Below are 21042 nucleotides of genomic sequence, written 5' to 3'. Positions count from 1 at the left end.
ATTCAAGCCTCATTTCTATTTGCTGGTAGCTTATCTTTATTATATAGCTATATTTTCTTTCTGCAGAAACGTTTTGCTTAGAATTAAAATCTCTTGGCATTTGAATCAGCTCTGACAGTAATTTTGATTTCCACAGAAGAGTCCCTAACAGTCCCCCCGAAATATCAGTGAAAACTAAAGACTGATAATGGTAACATGTTCTGCTGTCAGAGATGAAACTCCGTGATTAATGAAAGAGCAGAGCAAAACCAAACCAAACGATTCAAACCGACAGCAGGTCATAGTTGTAGTACGTCTCTGAGCTTCAGTACCTACCTTGAGCAGAGTCCAACATCATTACCATCAAAACCAAAAGCTGAGATTTTAATGGAGAAGGCATGGCACAAAAGCCTGAGGAACAAAAAAAAAAAAAAAAAGTTATTTTGCAGAATATCAAAACTATATTCTGTTTAAGATCGTGAAGCTGTGATTTATTGCACTGCAGACACTTCAACAAACATAGTGATGCTCAAATCAGATTAATCCGCCTGTAGCAGCAGATTACAGCAGATACACTGAACTGGGTCTCTTGGCACTAGCGTGTCACATGTGAATCTTGCCATGGCTGATTCCATGGTCATTATACACTTTCACCACATTCCCATACCTTACCTTGGTTTCCGTGGAACACTTCACTTTGTGCGCTATGGCTATATTGTAGGACTTGTGTAATTGAGTGTAGTAAAGACCACTGAACCCTTGATAAGCCCAGGGAAAGACATCGAAGCTGCAGTAAAATGCAGAGGGACACTGCGGTCAAAATGCTGCAGTTTCATCAGCCCTGCTGTACCCAGGGATGGGTGTAAAAAGCAGCTCACGGTCAATTTGTAAGTTGCAAGGGAAGCATGCAAATAAGACAGAGGCAGTTCAGAGGTTATTCCAGGTCTGAAGGGAATGTCCTACTGAGAGACTGAGGAACTGAACCTTTCCACCCTGGAACAGAGGAGACTACGTGGGGATTTGATTCAAGTCTTCAAAATCATGAAAGGCATCGACCACATCAAACCAGAGGAGCTTTTCCAGATCAGCAGGTACACACGGACCCGGGGACACAAATGGAAATTGGGCTTCAAGGCATTCAAGACAGAAAACAGGAGACACTTCTTCACACAGAGAGGCACCACAATCTGAACAAACTCCCCAGCGATGTGGCTGAAGAGACAATTTGAGAACATTCAAAAACAGACTGGATAGGATCCTTGGATCACTTAGTTATTAATGGACACAAAATGAGCACGATGGGGCGAATGGGCTCCTCTCCACTGTCTCATGTTCTTCAGTGGGTGTCTGAATGTACGCTGGGTGCTGTTTTCCTGATGAACGCAATGGGGGGGATGGTAATTGGTGATCTTATCACTGGAGGCGTGGGAGAGTGAGTTCTGAATCTATAGCTTTAGAGTTTGTACATTTGATTAGGAGATCAGCCAAAATGATTTGCTCTTTATAAGCAAGAGGCATGAGCTGCAAAGACACTGGTGCATGTGTGTGTTATTTTACATTTTTAATCTGATTCTGAGAGCAAAAGGAAGTCAAAACCACAAGAAGTTACAATGTGGCACCAGGCGAAAAGTGTTTATCTTGCTCTGACTTTCACTCTCTTATCTCTGTGTCAGAACATTGTTTCTGTCGCTCAATCCAGGCTTTTCTGTTACAAATGCAACCGTTCAAGATGCAACATGTTCCAGTAAATTCAGAGTTACACATTTGGGAACAATATGGCAAAACATAACAGGATCAGAACTGGCCGGATAAACTATAATAATTAGTTCAGATGTATTTCACTGTTTCAGGAGGCAATGTATCATTTGCTTTTCATTTCACCTGAGATCTACACAGGAGTCTGAATTATTTTGGTAACTCCAATGTTTTCCTTTATGTTTTAACATGAGACCTACACACACTGAACACACATTGTCTTAACTTGCACACAAACAGGATGTTTTTTAAAAAGTAAAATGTGTGAAAAATTTGCTTCCAATTTTCTGACTGTAATTATAAGAAAGCACATGTGGAAAAAGGAAGATGAATTAGTCTTTGAAAGCTGAGAACATTTAAAATGTGTTTAGTTACACAATTAGACCGTAGGCGGCAAAAAAAGAAACGTTCCTTTTTCAGGACACTGTATTTTAAAGATAATTTTGTAAAAATCCAATAACTTTACAGATCTTTATTGTAAAGGGTTTAAACAATGTTTTCCATGCTTGTTCAATGAACCATAAACAATTAATGAACATGCACCTGTGGAACGGTCGTTAAGACTCTAACAGCTTACAGACGGTAGGCAATTAAGCTCACAGTTATAAAAACTTAGAACACTAAAGAGACCTTTCTCATCTGCGTGAACGTGCCTTAGGCATGCTGCAGGGAGGCATGAGGACTGCAAATGTGGCCAGGGCAATACATTGCAATGTCTGTACTGTGAGACGCCTAAGACAGCGCTACAGGGAGACAGGAAGGACAGCTGATCGTCCTCGCAGTGGCAGACCACGTGTAACAACACTTGCACAGGATCGGTACATCCGAATAGCACACCTGCGGGACAGGTACAGGATGGCAACAACAACTGCCTGAGTTACACCAGGAACACACAATCCCTCCATCAGTGCTCAGACTAATAGGCTGAGAGAGGCTGGACTGAGGGGTTGTAAGCCTGTTGTAAGGCAGGTCCTTACCAGACATCACCATGCCTTTGGGCACAAACCCACCTTTGCTGGACGTGATTTCCTGCAAGACAGAAATGTCAGTTTTCTGCCATGGCCAGCGAAGAGCCTGGATCTCAACCCCATTGAGCACGTCTGGGACCTGTTGGATCGGAGGGTGAGGGCTAGGGCCAATCCCCCCAGAAATGAACTTGCAAGTGCCTTGGTGGAAGAGTGGGGTAACTGGCAAATCTGGGTGAGTCCATGAGGAGGAGATGCACTGCAGGACTTAATGCAGCTGGTGGCCAAACCAGATACTGACTTACTTTTGATTTTGACCCCCTTTGTTCAGGAACACACTATTCCATTTCTGTTGGTCACATGTCTGTGAAACTTGTTCAGTTTATGTCTCAGTTGTTGAATCTTTTTAAGTTCATACAAATATTTACATGTTTGCTGAAAATAAAAGCAGTTGAAAGTGAGAGGACCTTTCTTTTTTTGCTGAGTTTATTTACCCTTAACTAGGAATCCCAAAACATGTTTGCAGCAGTGCTCAGGCTCTTGTTATATATGCCAGCATTCTGAATCCATGATGCATTTTCTATACTTGAACGTGTCCAGATCCGTGTACATTGGTCTGATCCGTCTGAGCTTCAGAATTAGATTCAAAATGATCTACATTACACTGTTACTTCAGTTCCTATTGAGTTCATATTTTATAAAGCATTCATTCCATTCATTGATCACTGATTTAATGAACTGTGCCATGTTTTACAGTTTTTAAATGGTTTGTTTAAACTACTTATAAAAAGTGCTGTACCCAGGAAAGTACAATACATATTAAATCTTCTAAGGAGAACTGAAGGGGCAGCAACATTATCTCAGAGTTGATTCTGTGATCTGATGTGCGTGTACGTGTGCGTGTGCATGTCTTTGTGTGTGGGAAATGAACATTGTGAACATCTGACCACTGCATGGTCCAGACAGACAGCAATACAATGTGCCTCCGGTTCCCTAACTGCTGTTGAGCAAGACCCACAAAACCTGCCGAGGGACTCTACTGAGCACCAGTTCAGAAAGCTTTTATCTGTCCTTATCAAGTAAATTATTCAACCAAATGACAGAACTAGACACTAGTCACGCTTTTTTTGCCTTCTGTAAACAATATGTATTTTCTTTATTGCTAATTCAATTATCTGAAGGATTGTTTAAAGGTGTTTCCGGTGAACAATGGGTGTCCGCAGCACTAATGACAGCTGTGCGTTTGCAGCAGCACTTCTTACTCACTCAGAACACCTCCTGGAGTAATTATGGACAGATAAATGCATTTTATACCTTTTGGTTTTAACGTGATTCTCAAAAACACATGAAGCTCCCGAGAGTAGCAACTACTATGTTATGACACCTGTCAATTGCTAGGAACATAAGAAAAATAATACTTTGATCATGCTTATAATTATTACTGCGGTGGCTGGCAGGAACTCATTTCACACTTTTCACCCACACAATTAGTGTGATTAAGCCATATGATAATAATGATTATTTATGAGCCCGTTGTCATTCACCTCACATCTCTGTAATTCTCACACTGGACAGGCTTTATTCTATGAGCTCATGCACCTCTGACCACAGATAAGGCTGTGACACATCAGACATCAGACACAGAAGGAAGGAAATGTACCCAGTGTGTTAATCGGCATTAGACCCTGGAAAACCTATTTGATTTATTTGATTGAGTTCACCGGAAAAGTCCTACAAGATCCTCAATCAGGCTTCTTGTGTTACAAAAACACAGGTGACCAACAGCGCTCATGGGGAGATTAACTCACATACACAACCCTGTTCATCAAAATCAAAACGTTTCTCTAATTCATCAGCAAACACGGCTTTGGTATCAATTAATTGTCTGCCCCATCTTTCGGCTGTGAACTCCATATAAATTCCATATAAAAGTGATTTGTGGTCACAACTGTAGCTCCCTTGAGTGCTCTAATTAGACATGACATTACAAGAGCTGTGACTATCTCATCATGGTTTGGATCTGACCGACGCGCTAGTCAGTCAGTGGTGCGTTGCGTGGGTATACAGTGTAACACTTTAAAGAACAGAAATTGTAGAGATTCTACTAATAATAACCCAGCTATCAAATCAACTTTATTAACTTAAGAAGCTTTTACAAGTAAGAACGACTGGCCTTGTCTTAATAAAATACATTTAATCAGTTCAAGTGCAACCCAACCTAGAGAGATACCTTTTCACTCTGACAAATCCAACAGCAGTGGAAGGTTTTGAGAAGCTGACTGAGCCTTCATGCGATCCCCACAAACTTCACTCAGCATTCCTCACTTTCATTAAATAACAATGAACTGATTGTGACGTTAGAGTTTTAGTTTTCTATTCATATTACACATATGGCATGTCACACAGGTTAAAATTACTGGGAATCACAGCTAATGCACGCCTGTGGCACAGCTTGGAAAATAATGGCATTGGTTTTATCTTTTTAATCTTGTGAACAAATAACATCCAATATGTAAAGACTGAGTCATTTCATGGCTGATCTTCAACTCCTTTCACAGATTTCTGGCAACAGAACAGAGATGAACTCGTCGTTGTTTGTTATACAAGACAGGAAAGGGTCAACAATAACAGCAGCCATGCAACACGATGAGACAGAAAACACGCAGTCTGCTTGCAAGGCAGCCTGTGCTTTGTATATATATATATATATATATATATATATATATATATTGCAGACTTAGGCAGGTAACATCAGCTCAAATGTTGACTGTGCTGTTTGTTATAAATGTTATAAATAAAATGTAGCAGGGTTTGATTTGAAAACTGCTTCCCTGATGAAGACAATACAATATCCAGTCACATTCCAGATGCAGATCTCTGCTGAAGTATGTTTGCCCAGTATTATCCATATGTCCATGGCTCAATCACAGGCGTGTTTTAATAATCACATTATAATAATAATGTGCACTACATGTGTGTCTTCAAACAGCTGAATGTGGAGTTACAAATGTGCGTTTTTTAATTTGCCTTACCTGTGTCCCATCTGATGAAAGTACTCCTGGTCTTTCTTTCTTTACCACAGAATGGTGCCAGTATTTCCATTCAAGGAGAGCTGGATCGCAGAGTAAGTAGAGAGAATAACAGAATGATTCGATAAGCGATGATGCAGATGATTCAGAAACAGAACAAAACAATAATAATAACAATAATATATTAATTTGTATGATGTGTGACATTGCCTCAAATTTATTTCAGTACTCACTTAACACAATAATGTCATTAGATATGAAACTCACCGCTCTGTTGCTCTCTCTGTTTGAGCTCTGCCCAGTTTAAGCCACAGTGTGTGTCATCTGATATCTAGAGGAGGGAATGAAAATGGAAATAAACCTTCTGAACAGCAAGCAGGCGCCTCTTGTCTTGACCTGGCTGACTGTGCACCTTCTAGAGGACAGACAACTCCAGACGTCCGGTGCGGAACAAGACGTCGGCTATCCCTGCCTCCGCCGCCTCACAACTATCTTCTGCCAGTCAGCGCACACCAGCCTGGCTTTATCTCCATCCTGAAGCACGACAGTCTTGCAGATGACAATTCTTAGTCAGATCGCTAAACCACATGGTTGAGAAACGTCCTGTGTTGTGCTCGGCTGTTTAAACCTTGCACAGACAATCCTTCTCTGTGACAGTTTTTTTTCACACTTTAACCTGGAGTTTGATTCCTATCTGAGCTCTCTGTGATTTATCGTTGCTGTTTATCTGAACTTTGAAGACATTTTCTGAGTAGTTGGGCATTGATTGAATTGGAGAGGACAGGCCCTGTGTGCAGTGAAGAGATGCTGCTGATTAAGAGGCAATAAAGGGGGTGGAGGAGTGGCGGAGTGGGGGAGCAGGGGCTGTTCTGAGAACCTGCGAGAAACGTGAGAAAAATGCTGGATGATCTGACTGCCTTTTAGTAAAAAGGCGAGCGCAGATCTCACAGGACTGCCAGTACAATGTGAACAGATTACTGTGATGCTTTTAGGTGCTTTTATTGACATTCACAGGATGGGCCATCTATAAAAATCTCTTAACCCCCCATTCAACAAATACATAAATGAATAAAACAAACAAAACAAACATACAACGGAGAGATGCTCACAAAGACTCACTTTCTTGACTCGATGTGCAGAAGAAGGGTTTTGTCTCTGAGCAACGTCTACTGCAACAGTCTGCATTCACACACCTGGCAACTCCAGGGCAGCCACAGGGCTCTGTTCTCACAATAATGATGGCTCATCATCAATGGGCTGGGGTGTGTACATGCATAGAGATCGGCAAAGTGTCTAACTGAGTCCTCATTTGCAGCAGAACAAATAAGCTGAATAGTGGCATAGACCGCAGTACAACACCTCAGCGAGTGTTGAGCCTCGGAGCATCAGCCATAGATTCTCGTGCTTGTTGGTCTTATTTGCCTTTCTTGTGTTACTCTGAGAGGAGGATATTGTTCTTTTCTGACTAAAAACGCCAGTCAGCTAAACCGAACCCTCCAGGTCTGGCGATTCTGTTTCACAGGGTTACATTTTTGCAGTAACACACAGGGACCCATTTTGTGCTTCACATCTAGTGATTATATACAACTATAAGACACTCAAGAGTTATTCTCAGTACATATTCATACATGAACAACACTAACAAAGGAATGAGAAAGTGTTGTCCTTTTACTGCGCATCTTATCAGCAATTTGCATAAAATAGTTAACATGTGAGTATCTAGAATCTCCTCGACTGAGTCACACTGAAGCTCATTATGTGGATAGTCCCTAAGTATGCTTATTTGTACGGGGGCTGATCCAAAGCCATTATGAATTAACATGATAATTGAACATGCAGTCCATCTCAATTTTCCATTAAAGTAACTCAATTATTGTGTTATTTGTGGCTTTCTTTGGTAAGTAGGCAGAATAATCTTAGAGTCAAAGCTTTAACACAAATCTGTAACGCAACAGCGGGGTGACAGAGAGGATGGGACAGCCTATGAACGTACAATATGTTTGGGATCACCTCGTCCAAACTGTGTCATTCTCCCACCTGTGAGTCTAGCAGTTCTTTAAGTCAGCAGGGGTACAGAAAGTACGGTGTCTCTGCTTGCTTAGAACAAACGCTGGCTCTGTTCCTTAAAACGCAAACACTTGTTACAGACCTACAAACAGGACTTTTTCTTAAGATTATTGAAAGATTTCTGCCAGGTTTACGACCAGAAGAAACTGTAATCATGCAGCCATTTAGGAAAATATCTCAAATAAAATCATTTCACTTGAGTTTCCATGCAGGCCATGGAGATCTTCCTGCGATACGGAAGCACGGAAACCTTGATTAAGTCAACCTCTCTGGTAATCAAATGAAATGGAAACAGCAGTGCAGGTAGATAAAAAAGAGAGTATTAATAGATACAAATGATGGCACACAACAAGAACCCAACATGGCATTGGAGCTCTCTGTAGAACTTTTCAAAATCAAAATCCATTCTTCTTCCTATTGAGAACGTAAAACATTTAAATATCAGTCTCTGTAAACCACCCCTTGCCCCTGATTTCAGGGATTTGTTTCACAATTTAAAAACATTCAGACATGGCCCGCAGTCATCGAGCGTCTATCTATCATAAACCTCTCCATGGACGGTGTTACTGATGCATCGCTCGGTCCTGCTGTTCTGGATTTCTATTGAGATGAAAGCATTGACTAAACTACAGACCATTATATCTAATGGGACAGTACAATACTCAAACAATCCTATGACAGCAGATGACAATACAGGCTTCATGACGAGGACCCTGCATTCTAAATTACACTTCTTTGTGTAACGTTGGAAGAACACAACACTGTTGATGTTGTGGTTTGTATTCATTGGCTCAACCTATTCTTTACTGTCACCAGTACATCTACCTTTGGAGTCTTCGTGCAGACATGGAAAATAAACATGGTGTTCTTGTTGTCACTGTGAGATATAATCTGTTAATATTTTGCAATAGTGGAACCACACAAGAAATACATATAGAGAAGGCATCAGTTTCATGCCTAAAAATAAATAAATATGTAATTTATCGTGTTCTTCTCAATTAAAACAACGGACCAGCCACTATTATAAGAGCATCTGGGTGATACCATTTCAACTAATTGTAATTTTAATTAAAAACTCCCTTCTCCAAATGCGACCAGTGTTTTCTACAAGTTCATTAATTTATTGCATTTATTGCAATCACCTTGCAGACAGATCTGCCAGTAAAGGTAGAGTGAGGGTGCGATTCTTACTTCAGACTCTTTTGTAAACACTGCGGTCTGTCTCTGCTGATTGACTGATGGTAACCAAAACCATTCCCCAAAATTGCATTACAGCTGGGAACACAAGGAAGTGGACAACTTCTTGTGCAATTTGCAGCTAAACAACAACATGATTGAATACCCTGGGTACCAGTCGCCGGCTCGTAAAGACGACTGAGATTAGGAAAGGTTTCTGAATTTCTCACCACTGGCTGGCACTCGGCACAAAACTGATTTCTGAAACTGACCAGAAGGGAAGTTTTGCATCCTCTCGAGATCTGCTGTTGCATTGTGTAGCTTTGCTAATACAGCCAGGACTGAAGAGGGTTTCAATGACCATGAACTATAATCAAATAAAACAAGTGGAGCTTGCAGGTTTCCACTAGCACAGTGTGCACAATAGACACAGGGTTCGGGGCAGATCAGAGTGTGTGGGTTTACTGATTCAGTGCTCTCCTCCAGGTCCAGAGACGGTTTCCTGACACAAGCTCTCACTTCTCAGGTGTAGCTTTGTTTAAGGTACGCATTGCGTTAAATCCTGACGTCATTAAAAACACACACTTACAGATGTTTCCAATTGTCAATGAATGTTTTCCGAATGAAGCGATTCGAAGTGATCTGGATCTGCCCCTGGGTTTGTGCGTGGTAATAGAAAGACAAAGGATAAATATACTGTTCTGCGATGGCATACAAATACAAAATAAAGCTTTTCACAATGTAACTAACACAATAAAACACTCTCCCTTTGCTCTAAAGTCTGTAGCCATCTCTGTGCTGGCTGGCAAGGGGAGAACTCATCAGTGATATGTCCCGCAGTCCAACGCAAGGAGAGTTGGTCTTCGTTGCCTCTTCAATAACAAAGTTACGTTTCTTAAATAAACAGAGGAAGTACCTTTCCAGAAGCCAACAGTAGCATCTATTCAATGATCAATATCTGGAAACCTCAAAGGGATAGATGAATTAGGTTGATTGTGGCGAAGGTTAAATTGGTCACTTCCTCAGTTATGTTGCTGAATTCCTGCCCCCCGAAGCTAAACCGATTCCTCTTTCTCAGCATCTTATCTGACTCTCACTGTAAAAAGACACTAGAAGTATCCTGGTGACTTTCACATAAGAAAGATGCAGATTATACATATCTCTATACATATCCAACTCCCCCCCTCTATAAAAGGTTACAGAGTTAAACATCAGCATCATCCAATCTTATAATCACACACAACAGCCTTATTACCATGTTCTTGGAAAGCACAGTCTATACTTGAGCTCAATCTCTCTGAATAATAAAAGCCTGTGCTCTCGACAACACAGCTCTGATTATCTTAGCTAGTTCAGTTCCACAGGATCTAGTTATTTCCTATTGGGCTTTATAACAAAGTCACACAAATAACACTTTATGAGCTTTAAAATGCAATTCCAATTTCCTCATTCGAATCACAGAGCAATGTCTATCTCCGCAGCCTCAAATTAATGATATCCATCAGTGGCACTAATACGCTTTGAACAGATATGTTTATTGTGTTCTTATGTCTATAACTTTGATTGAGTCTTGCCATATTATTATGTGAAAGCTGCACATGATATGACGGTTCTTTTGATTCAGGGTTTTTACCAAATCAGGAAGAGGGAACAATATACAATATAGGAGTTCAACAACAATTGATAAAAACACTCTGAAACACACAGTCAACAGCTATCATCGTAACCATAATCATTTTATAGTTGTTCCCACCTCAATAAAATCTAAAATTTTAGAAATTTTCTAATAATTAGAAAAGGCAAAGAGAGCATGTATATACTGTGATGAATGTAGTTTAATAAATATAAGAAGTTCATTAATTTATAGTTTCTTTCAGAGTTCAACCTAGAGGAAACTATAAGGGGGCATCGATATTGAATTGAGTAAAGACAGAGGGTATGCAAACATTTGACTGCCCCTCCCTTAATCAACTGGAATTTGCACAAGTCTATTGAAGCTGAAGCTGAATCAATGGCCAACAAAATCTGAATTAAAATATTTGAATATTAACTGACTAAGCGATGCATCAGACCCTACTGTCTCGAGTGCAGGCTGTGGATACTTTCCTCTGTAATTAGATGTCTCGATATGCGAGCGAGACGAGATGGTGGTGTGCAAAGTCGAGCGAATCTGTCCTCCTTGGCTTTTATGCTCAGTTACCACACATCCGCCGTGAGGCAATCTGTTTTTACAGGAACACAATGACGGAGCAAACTTCCTTCTTTCTTTCTCACAGATTTACCAGCACACTTCTTAATTTTGTGATTCTCGCCCTTTCAAAATGAGGTGTTATAAAAATAAAGGAAGCTTTTCCAGACATATGTAGCAAGCTTCAGATTGCTTTTTAAAACAATGTATGTTATACTTTATCCCAGTCAGGCTACAGAAGTCATGTCAGTTAAATACGAGTGAAGCTGTCTATCTGTGTGTTGCCTTATTACTTTTTAATTGCCTACTTTAAACGGGCCGATATTATCTCTTTAACCCTTTGGTCTGGCTTTGTTATTCTGTACCTAGAGCAGTCATATACACACAGTTATTAATATAATGTGCTTCAGTATGCTTTCCAAGTCTTTGAAATTACATCAAATTTGACTAGACGTTAACAAAACAAACTAAGAGAGAGAGAGAAAGATCTGTGTGTATTTAATCAAATGCTGTTGTGATCATGCAATTTAAACTACCAAGGACGCAAAAACGTTTCTCAACTCAGAGTAAAGTGTGGTGTGGAAACAAACCTCTGCCACTGATACACAATTCACTGGGAAAAAAGAGGAAGGAAACTCTGCACACAAAGCCTTTCTTGAGGAAATTGTCAAATATTGACACATTTAAAATATAAATCAATCCACGCGTTTAGACAGGAAACTGGAGAATCTTAATTGTCATGCCCTCCTTATTTAACCATTTGAGATGTTTTTGTTTTTAATCAATTAAAATATGTAAAGTTAAATTATGAACATAATCAAAACCAAACTAAAAACTCAAAATACTCTGGGGTTATTGGAGTGCACTAGCTTTTGTATTCTTGGAAGATGCTTTAACAGACAAAGGTGTTATGAAGCACAATGCTATCAGATTCTGATACAAAGTATTCCTGTTTAGCTATAAAATTATATAAAATATTCAAAGCAGGAACATCTGGACTGCTGCATTGAATGCACCTGAACTGATCAACTATTGTCCTGTGCTGGTTGACACGGTCAGCAAAGACAGATTAGTAAAGACCCTTTATTTCATATTGTACATGCTTCCTAGTTAAGTGTACTTTTTCCTGCGCTGTATTGAGTTTGAATGTTGTAGTTCTCATTCTTTTTGTTTGATCACTCTACTGTATTCTTACAGGTCCTTGTTTAAAGCATGTCTCCTCGAATGATTTAGTAGGACCTGCATGCTTGTTTGTGTCATATGAACTTTCCTGTCAGTATCCTACTGTCACCGATAGGGCATTTTATTGACCTTAAACAGTAATGGTGTGACAATTCAAACATTCATCTTTGGGGTGGCCTTTAACAGGGACACTTTTTCATTTACAAACTTCGATTTGAAAAGCACGCATTTTGATTGGTCAGTGGTGGCCATTTCTTGATATTAATCAGGTATAATTATAATTTGTTATAATGATACATTTTCAACAAATGCAGCATGCTTACCAAACCATGTAACCAATTACAACCAAACCTGTAGGAGGATCCGGTTTCTACTCCAAATTCTGATAGAATTTCTTAATAATAATAATTATAATATGTGAAAAAGAGTGAAGTAGTTTAAATATAACAATGAAAGGATAAACGTGTATCAAAATTTTAACTTCTATTTTTCAAAGAGAAAATCATGAAAGTAAGAACCTTTGTATCTGTAAATTCTTTAAAAAACAAATATGGCTGTCAAACTATATGGCCGACCTGTAGGGTGTTGCGTTTTGCACGACTTGTTTCTGTATTTCAGCCCCATGAGGCCAACAGAGTTCCTCATTGAGCCACCTATTGAGTAATCGTTAACAATCATCCCTTTGTGTTACTTTAATCATCTCAAATCTTTCTAATTTGAATCATGAAGACATTTGAATCATGGCTGTGCGATATGCTGTGTTCAGTATTATTCAGACGTGGCTAAATTCAATTTACTACCAGGAGCACATCGATGGCAAAATCAATTATAAAATAAATTTAAGCTGTCCAGTATGTGCTTATAATTTAAAGAATGAAGAATACCAATACAAATGCAATGTTTAGGTGAAGAACAAATAAGATTTCATGGAGGAAACATCCCAGAGCATCATATTTATGTATTTATAACATCAATTCTTAATATTGCGAATGTGTTCAGTGAAAACATTGCCATGTGCCACAAAACACCAGCTGAATTGCCAAATTCATTTTATCCGTGTTAAATTGGGAAGTCAGTAGGGTTATTCAACTTGAAACCAAATATTATTCAAATATGCCATTTCTTTTCCGTTTTCTGCCGCTCACTCCTGGCAAGTCTGGTCACAGCAGCAGACCCTGGGATCTGAATGCAGGGCCTCCCAGACACCAGCTGGTTGAAAAACCTGTTTTTAGTTGTTTTTTTGCATTGATCTGGGTTGTAGTTAGTATTCAGTTTTCATAAGGAAACTCTACTGTCCCTGGAGATTGTATTTATACATTATTATTATTATTACTAGAAGTATAATAAGCAAATCGATTGTACAATTTGGTCTAAGTCTATGTACATTGATTCTAGAAACACATTATTGAAATCACTATGTCTGTTATAAAAGGTTAGCAGAGACCTATTTAAGCACGATACTATACATTTAATTTGAGTAAGTCATACTATTAGGCTAAGCAAGTGAATCATTTGTAAAGTCAAATTTTAATTTCTTCCATTATTATAATCCCACAGAAATGACTTAAAAGGGCTGCTCTTGCCTCATTCGCTACATAAAATGATTGTGATTTGTTTTAGGTGAGCTGGAGTGGCAGCAGAGACACTTGCAGGACCACAAATTCATTACAATTGCAAAAGACGAAGGCCGGACTAGTCCACAATGTCCTCAAGCAGCACAGGACATCTCATAGATGTCCTTCATTAAGAGCATTTCCACTGACTGCTTACTTTGCGCCACCGGATTCACGTAGACAGTGAATGCCACAATTGGACAACCTGCCACATTTCAGTTCAATACAAGGCTTCTGGAGCATAGTCATATTAATAATAACCATAATCATAATAATAATCATAATCATAAAAACAATCCCGTGGCATGCGTCAGTGTTGTGTACTTAAAGGTGTGAAATGAGAAGTTAATCAATTAAACAGTTCTTGTATTTTTTGAGGACTGAAGATTATATTTCGGTCCAGGTAAACAAGTCATAAAAAATACCATTCTACATTCTAAAAATATTGAAATCTTACCAAAACGTTATTAATCAGCTTATAATAAGAAAAGGCTGAACCGCAGTGAAATGACCCATCTCCCTGTTCAGAGTTATAACTGCGCTGTGTAGTCTGTATTATTATTGCTGAACTGTACTGGCAGATAGCAACTGCCTCTGGAAACACTTGATTGATTTTAGTAATGGCAATTTATTTCAAGTGCCCCGGAAAATAGTTTCAAAGTGTTGCAGGTTTAAGTTGACACTATTAGAAACTCCGACTCTGCAGAGCTCATCTGAAGCCCAATCACTTATTCAACTCATCACTGCGATGAAACCGATCGAAACTGCAGGCAATGTTAAAACTGCGTTTCGTTCAGATGATCTGCCCACGAAACTGCACGCCAGCCTTGTTCACTCCTCCATGTCTCTGACAGCGCTGAGTGACTCAGAGCCACAGCCGCTCCTGGGTCTGTCTTACCGTGTGTGGGTCCTCAGCGCGGCCCCAGTGCTCCGGTCCAGATAACACCTACACAAGTAACACAGCTACTGTGTCAAACAGCGGCGTCTCTGTCTGTCCTCTGAGCCGGAGACTGATCGCACCGCCCGGGTCTGAGCCGCGTCACTCCGGCGCTGTGAGGCGCTGTGGACTAGCGGTCGTTACTCACTTTACATCATCTTCCCAGTTTGATGAAGTTCCCAAAACCCAAGAAAACGTTTTTTAGAACAACGTCTAACTGAAAGAACTGCTATTAATCAAACATTCTTTATAGATATTGTTGTTTCTATATTTCAGACATGCGTGTTAGCCTCCTGTATACTGTATATTTCAATGAACATCACACCTCTGCATAGAACATGACCGGTTCATAAATTATACATGCAGCTAGACATAGGTCATGCATTATATATGTCCTGTAAGTGAAACGCACGTTTGGCCTATTGTTCTGGTACACAACATGTGTGTTTGCTAGAAAACGACAATGCACAATAGTGTCAGGGTCACCAGTAATGTACTAATGAGTGGTAAGTGGTTTATATATTATTATTATTATTCAATATTGTTCCATATTGTCCAGCCTTGTTGCTGGGCAGGTGGGAAGTCAAAAGACATGAGACATTTTCTAACATTTTGAAAGACTTCTGCGACATTTGATTTACGTTTTTTTTATTATTATTATTTTTTTAACAAATAGTTCAGTGTACTTTAAAAGATACACATTGCAGAATATTGTTACATGGCGGTGTGGGCCTTGTGTGTGTGAGAGACACACTCTAGTAGACTAGATTCATTATACTGTGAAATAGACAGGGAGATTAAAAAGGCAGAGGACTCTCAGGTAAAACCAAGCAAGAGAAACCTTTATTCACTAATTCAAAACAGAAAAAAAGCCTGATATGTAAAAGCAACTTACAAACAGGGCTTCAGATGCTGAGGCCCTCAACCATGCGATGGTTATCAGGCCCTACATTACAATAAAATAATATTATTAACAAAAATAATAAAGGTTAATATCAAGGTAAATGCAATGTTTTAATCCAACCTTATTTTATTTGATTGGACTACCAAATAACAAACTAATAATGTAGACCATTATGACAAACCCGAATGCCCGTTACTATACTGGGGAACAAATATCTTATACACTTATATCTTACAATTCCAGGAACCAGGACCAGGAATACTGTTTCAGACAAACTAAGGCACTGAATAACAGGAGAATGACATGGAAGGACAGCAGTTTTCTGAAGAATGACAGTTATGGTAAATAACTACAGTGTGCAGTGTGGAGTGCTGCCTGGGTCCACACACTTCAGTGTTGAATGAACACGATGGCGCCAATGTCCAGAGCTGCACGACTTTCCAGAAAACGGTGCAGAAGATCTGTTTGGCGGCAGTGATCGGATCTGTACATGTGGGTTGTGCAGTGCAAATGAGCAGAAATCGCATCTTCAGTCACTGCTGAATGGAGTCGGCTATCTGGGTCTAATGATGGCACATCTGCGTGGCGAGGATTTCCCTCTGCAATGTGAAGCCCTCTCTGTTTCACTATAATGCAGTGGATCACAGTGCACTTGCTTGTTCAACAGGCAGCATATTGTGTTCTCCCTTCTGTGCTTCGACTTCCCCTGAAATTGGCTTTTTTGGATGATTGGGATTGTTTTTGGGAAAGGCCAGTCTTATACAGAAGAGAGGAGAGGAGCCCTAATGTGATCTGATAATAATACAGCTCAGCTCGGTCAGGCTGCAGCCCCGCAGTCCTACCCTGCAGTCTGCCTGTAACTGCCTGTGCCCCCGATCCTAGATCCAATAAACCACTATACAGAACTATGCTGCTGTCTGTCTGAGATTAAAACCTGGATGACAAGACTTTTCCTTCTGCTCAATCTAAATGTTCATCAAGCGCTGACAGAACTAAGAAATGATAACTTTCATTTCACACCCCTAAGGAGATGATGTGAAACCTGGGCATCATCTGTGAACATAATCTTTGATTCACACACTCAGAATAGGTCCAGATCCTCCTTCCTCCAGCCCAGAAGCACTGCGACTGACATTGAGAAACTGATACACCACTGAGACTGAGGAAGCCGTTGTTTAGTGGTCCATGGTGCGTTGGAGCTCATTATTGGTGATAATGGGTTAGTTATTTATTCCTTGACTTATATTGGCGTATCTTGGGTTGTTTATTTTGTTTTTAGGTGTTTTATGTTTTTATGCACTACTTGTGTTTTATTATCACTATTGTAATGTCTTTTTTTTTGTTACATTACCTTAATTTGTTAATTATTGTTTTGCACAGGTTTTTCGGTTACACTGTTACGAGCCCCTGAGCCCAAACGCAGCGCACCTGTCACGCTGGGTGTCGGCTCCTGACTGACCAATCCATGCACCTTTTGCCTTCTGCAACAAGGACGTGGACTTTAAAAAGCCTGTCCGTGGAGCAACAGAGGCCTTCTTTTTCCTCTTGTGGGGGAAGTGGGGTTAAGACCCTCATTGAGGTGTAGCTGTGTTGATTTGGTTGGAAGCTGTTGCTGCTGTGGACCTGCTCTCTCTTGCTCTCTTGAAGCCTCCTCCACTCTCTCTCTCCCACTCCTGTAGAAAAGGAAGAGATTACGCGGTCTGCGAAACTTGCATATGACCAGTGATGTGTATGATCTAGACCTTTTAGGGCCAGTGGAGTTGGGATCCCTTGGAAGACAGATGACTGTGGGCCTGCTGAAGGTGAGCCTGTGGGGAGAGAAATGTGATTAAAGGCAGAAAGGGAAGTAGAACAGAGGAGAAACTGGGGGGGTTTCCCCTCACCGGTGGGCATCCGAGGACGCCGACTGTGATCAGACCAGGAGGAAGGCGATGCGGAGTATGGAGCAGTGTGAGACTGCCTTCTGGCCAGGGGAGGACTAGGGAGAACTTGGTTTGGACAATTGGTCTCCGGTACTGGGTATTTAGAGTCCGGGCTAGAGCTGGCCTGGGTTTGTTTTAAGTTTTATAGATTAGAATTATTCAATTGCCCATTTTATTTTCTATTTTAGTTTATTGCCCCTAGATTAAAGGTATTTTAAATGGGTTGTACTATTTTTAGGATGGCCCCTTCTGTACTTTTGGTCCTCCTGGTATACTTGTGCAACGTTGTTGTAATTCTTTAAACCACGTGCTGCTCCTGGTGTGTGTCCGACTTGAGCTCAGCCTGTGCGGGGAGAGAGATTGTGAGGCCCCCTCCTCACTATAATGAAACTGGGGGTGGCAAATGCAACATGCATGAGAACCACAGGTGGTCGAGCATTTAGTTATAGGGCCCCGAAACTATGGAACGATCTCCCAGTATTTAGGGCTCCTGTTTGATATACAAAATTAATTGTTTGCAAATATCGGAAGGTTTTTGTGGCACAATAGCATTGATTTGTTCAGTTCTGATAGTCAATCAATTTTATTTTATGTTGGGTATCCATGTACCTAAAGAGACTATTTTAATCAGATCTTATTTATACATATGGAGCAAAGTAAAATTATAGAATTAAAAATAAGGCACTATATTCATCCAAAAAGAAGATGGGCTGCAGTAATCTGGCAGGAACACAAGGTGGTGGGCTTGTACACAACTACAGATTTAAATGACAACCAAGACATTTTGTTTTAATATGCAGGTAAAACAGTTTAACATTTCAGTTCCTTTATTATTTCCTTCTCAGACAGTAAGGCCCAGGGCTGAAAGATTTAATTGCCAATATTTTCTGATTTCTACATGATGCACAGTTAACCTGCACAATATTAATATTAAAATGTTCACAATGAAATAAACAAAAAGTCAAGACTTCAGCAACACACAGCCTTAATGATCATCTTCAGCAGGAAACAAATTACACATGATGCTCCGTGACAATTCTGGCGTTTACCATGTTAGAAGCACTTGGAGTTGTTCCAGTGAAGATCAATGCATTATAAGCACTTACAATGATTTGAAACCTTATTTTTTACAACGAGGTTTGCTTTGATGTCTTGAATCATCTGTGTTATACAATAGATGAAGAGATTAAAATCAATTTGCATGTTCTCATGGGATTTGTTTCCTAGGATGAGAACGCCATATAATATCAATTAGATATCAATCCGGGTCTTTTCAAAATGTTACTGGAGTTCCCCAAATAATGCTACAAAACGCACACAACAATGACCATAACATGCAGACACTGCTTACATGCAATACATTATAACTGTAAAATATGTAAAGTAAAACAGTTATATGAGGGTTTATAAATCAAAGAAGCATTCACTGACATTAAGACATAAAACAATCCCTTAGCAGGAGCAGGGGTATGAAAATAAATACATAAATAGACTGAATACTAGACAGTAATTAACTGATGATAGTGTTCACATTGTATTAATTTTTGTTTCACACTATATTTGAGCAGGCAGGGGAATAGACAGGCCCTTGAGAAAAATCCTGGCTGCTTGATTGGCTGGACAATAAAGGCAAATCTTAATACCCAATCTCTGTTTTTCTCTGTAAGGTATACTGTCAGGTATCCTTTATGAATTGTACATCTTACAAATACAACAACACCACACACACGATCTTTCTACTGCACAGAAGCTAAACAGGCTTCATCTTTAACCCGCATTTAAAAAAATGTTATATATAAAAAAAGCCAGAACTGAGCCCCTTAAAGGCACAATCAGTTCTCAACTACAAGAACCTCACCAGCTCCCACAGTGGACCCATGATGATTAAGTTGACAAGGCCTTACTTATTTGACTTCTCACATCCTTCAGATCAATCTCTGCAATTAAGCTCTTGAAATATCAATTCCCGAGCTAGAAAAGTTGCACCTCAAAGAAGACACACCACCAATGCCACCGCTCACCGAGGAGCTGCAGAAGTGCCTGCACTGTGTCCAGGTGGATGTCCACTCAAACAAGAACCTTGGCACATCACTTGGTGTCGGGGTCCTGTGACCAATTCCTGAAGTGGGTGCACAGCTTCTGTACACGTTTAGGTCTAGAAGGGACTTCAATGGTTTTTCCACGGTCTTTAAGCTCAGACCTTGCAGTTTCCACCCCAGCAACATGCTCAAACTTGTGCAGCAGAGAAGTCACAACATGCTTGATACTAATAAATGATTCACAGTTTTTGGATTATTTATCATGAATAAATCCTATATAGTCTTTGCCAGTAAAATGTTTTGCGACGGGCATCTAAAATATATAAATTAATTGGGTAAATGAGTTAATTGAAAATGCTCTTTCAATTGATTATAATATACATTTCACAATATTTGAAAAGTCCAAAACGATGTTTACACTGGTGAACCCCAGAGTCAGTTTAGATCATATAAGAAAGTTTAAATCGAGAGGAGGCCATTCAACCCATCATGGTCATTTGGTGTCCATTAATAACTAAGTGATCCAAGGATCCTATCCAGTCTATTTTTAAATGTTCCCAAATTTTCAGGATCTACCACATTGCTGGGGAATTTGTTCCAGATAGAGTACACAGAGTAATCCGTCTCACGTTTTCCGTTTTGAATGCCTTGAAGCCGAATTTCCATTTGTGTCCATGCTGATCTGGAAGAGCTCCTCTGGTTTGATGCCCATGTCACCACCTAGTGGGTGATTAGGGGTCGACTACGCAAGACCACGCCACCTCCTTTGATTAACGAGGGAGGAGCTCGTGTCACCCACACATTTCTCCCCGAGCAGCCTCGACAGAATCCCAAGACAAACTCCACACGAACAGGAAGAACAATAATAACAGTATTTATTATTACAGATCCAGGCAGGGCACGAAGGCTGTCCTGGAGTTTACAAGAGAAAATTCAAATAACCTAGCTAAAACCGCCTTTAATCCCCGGCGCTAAAAATAAGAAAATAACACCCCCCGCCCCCCAACAGTTTTTTTTTTTTTCCCCCCACTGAGCCTCCCGGGTAAGTGCACAGTTCTCGCAGGCGTCTCTTCCCCCACCCAGAGACCCGGCCGGCGCGCCGTTGGCCAAACAAAATCAACCGGTCACATTCGCAGTCCTGTAGATTGAGTACTCAATGTCAGTATCTTGCCATACTACTAAAATGTCTTATACTTTCTCTCTCCACAGGCAGTTCCACACAAAATAATCCCCCCCAAAAAGATGAAAAACCAGGAGAATGATCTGGCTGATTTAATAAAAGCCGT

The 21042-nt window shown here is 40.1% G+C and overlaps 1 protein-coding gene across 2 annotated transcripts in view; it reads right to left on the bottom strand.

Annotated features, from left to right (window-relative positions):
• The window catches only part of csf3r (colony stimulating factor 3 receptor), a 32521-nt gene extending 17529 nt beyond the window's left edge, over positions 1-14992 (bottom strand). The window contains exons 1-4 of one of the 2 annotated variants that reach the window (XM_066717759.1): positions 14853-14992; positions 5996-6059; positions 5732-5811; positions 316-390 (exon numbers count right to left, since the gene is read on the bottom strand). In XM_066717759.1, coding sequence (XP_066573856.1) covers positions 316-390; positions 5732-5801 — 145 coding nt within the window. In that variant the 5' untranslated portion in view covers positions 5802-5811; positions 5996-6059; positions 14853-14992. Of the gene's footprint in view, positions 1-315; positions 391-5731; positions 5812-5995; positions 6227-14852 lie in introns of those variants that run through there. The other variant, XM_066717760.1, reaches the window with a different exon arrangement.
• Positions 14993-21042: the final 6050 nt, after the last annotated feature.

Source organism: Amia ocellicauda, chromosome 11 (genome assembly GCF_036373705.1).
Source record: "Amia ocellicauda isolate fAmiCal2 chromosome 11, fAmiCal2.hap1, whole genome shotgun sequence".
Lineage (NCBI taxonomy): Eukaryota > Metazoa > Chordata > Actinopteri > Amiiformes > Amiidae > Amia > Amia ocellicauda.
Note: the sequence above shows the minus strand (reverse complement) of the source record. Positions and strands in the feature narration are given on the sequence as shown.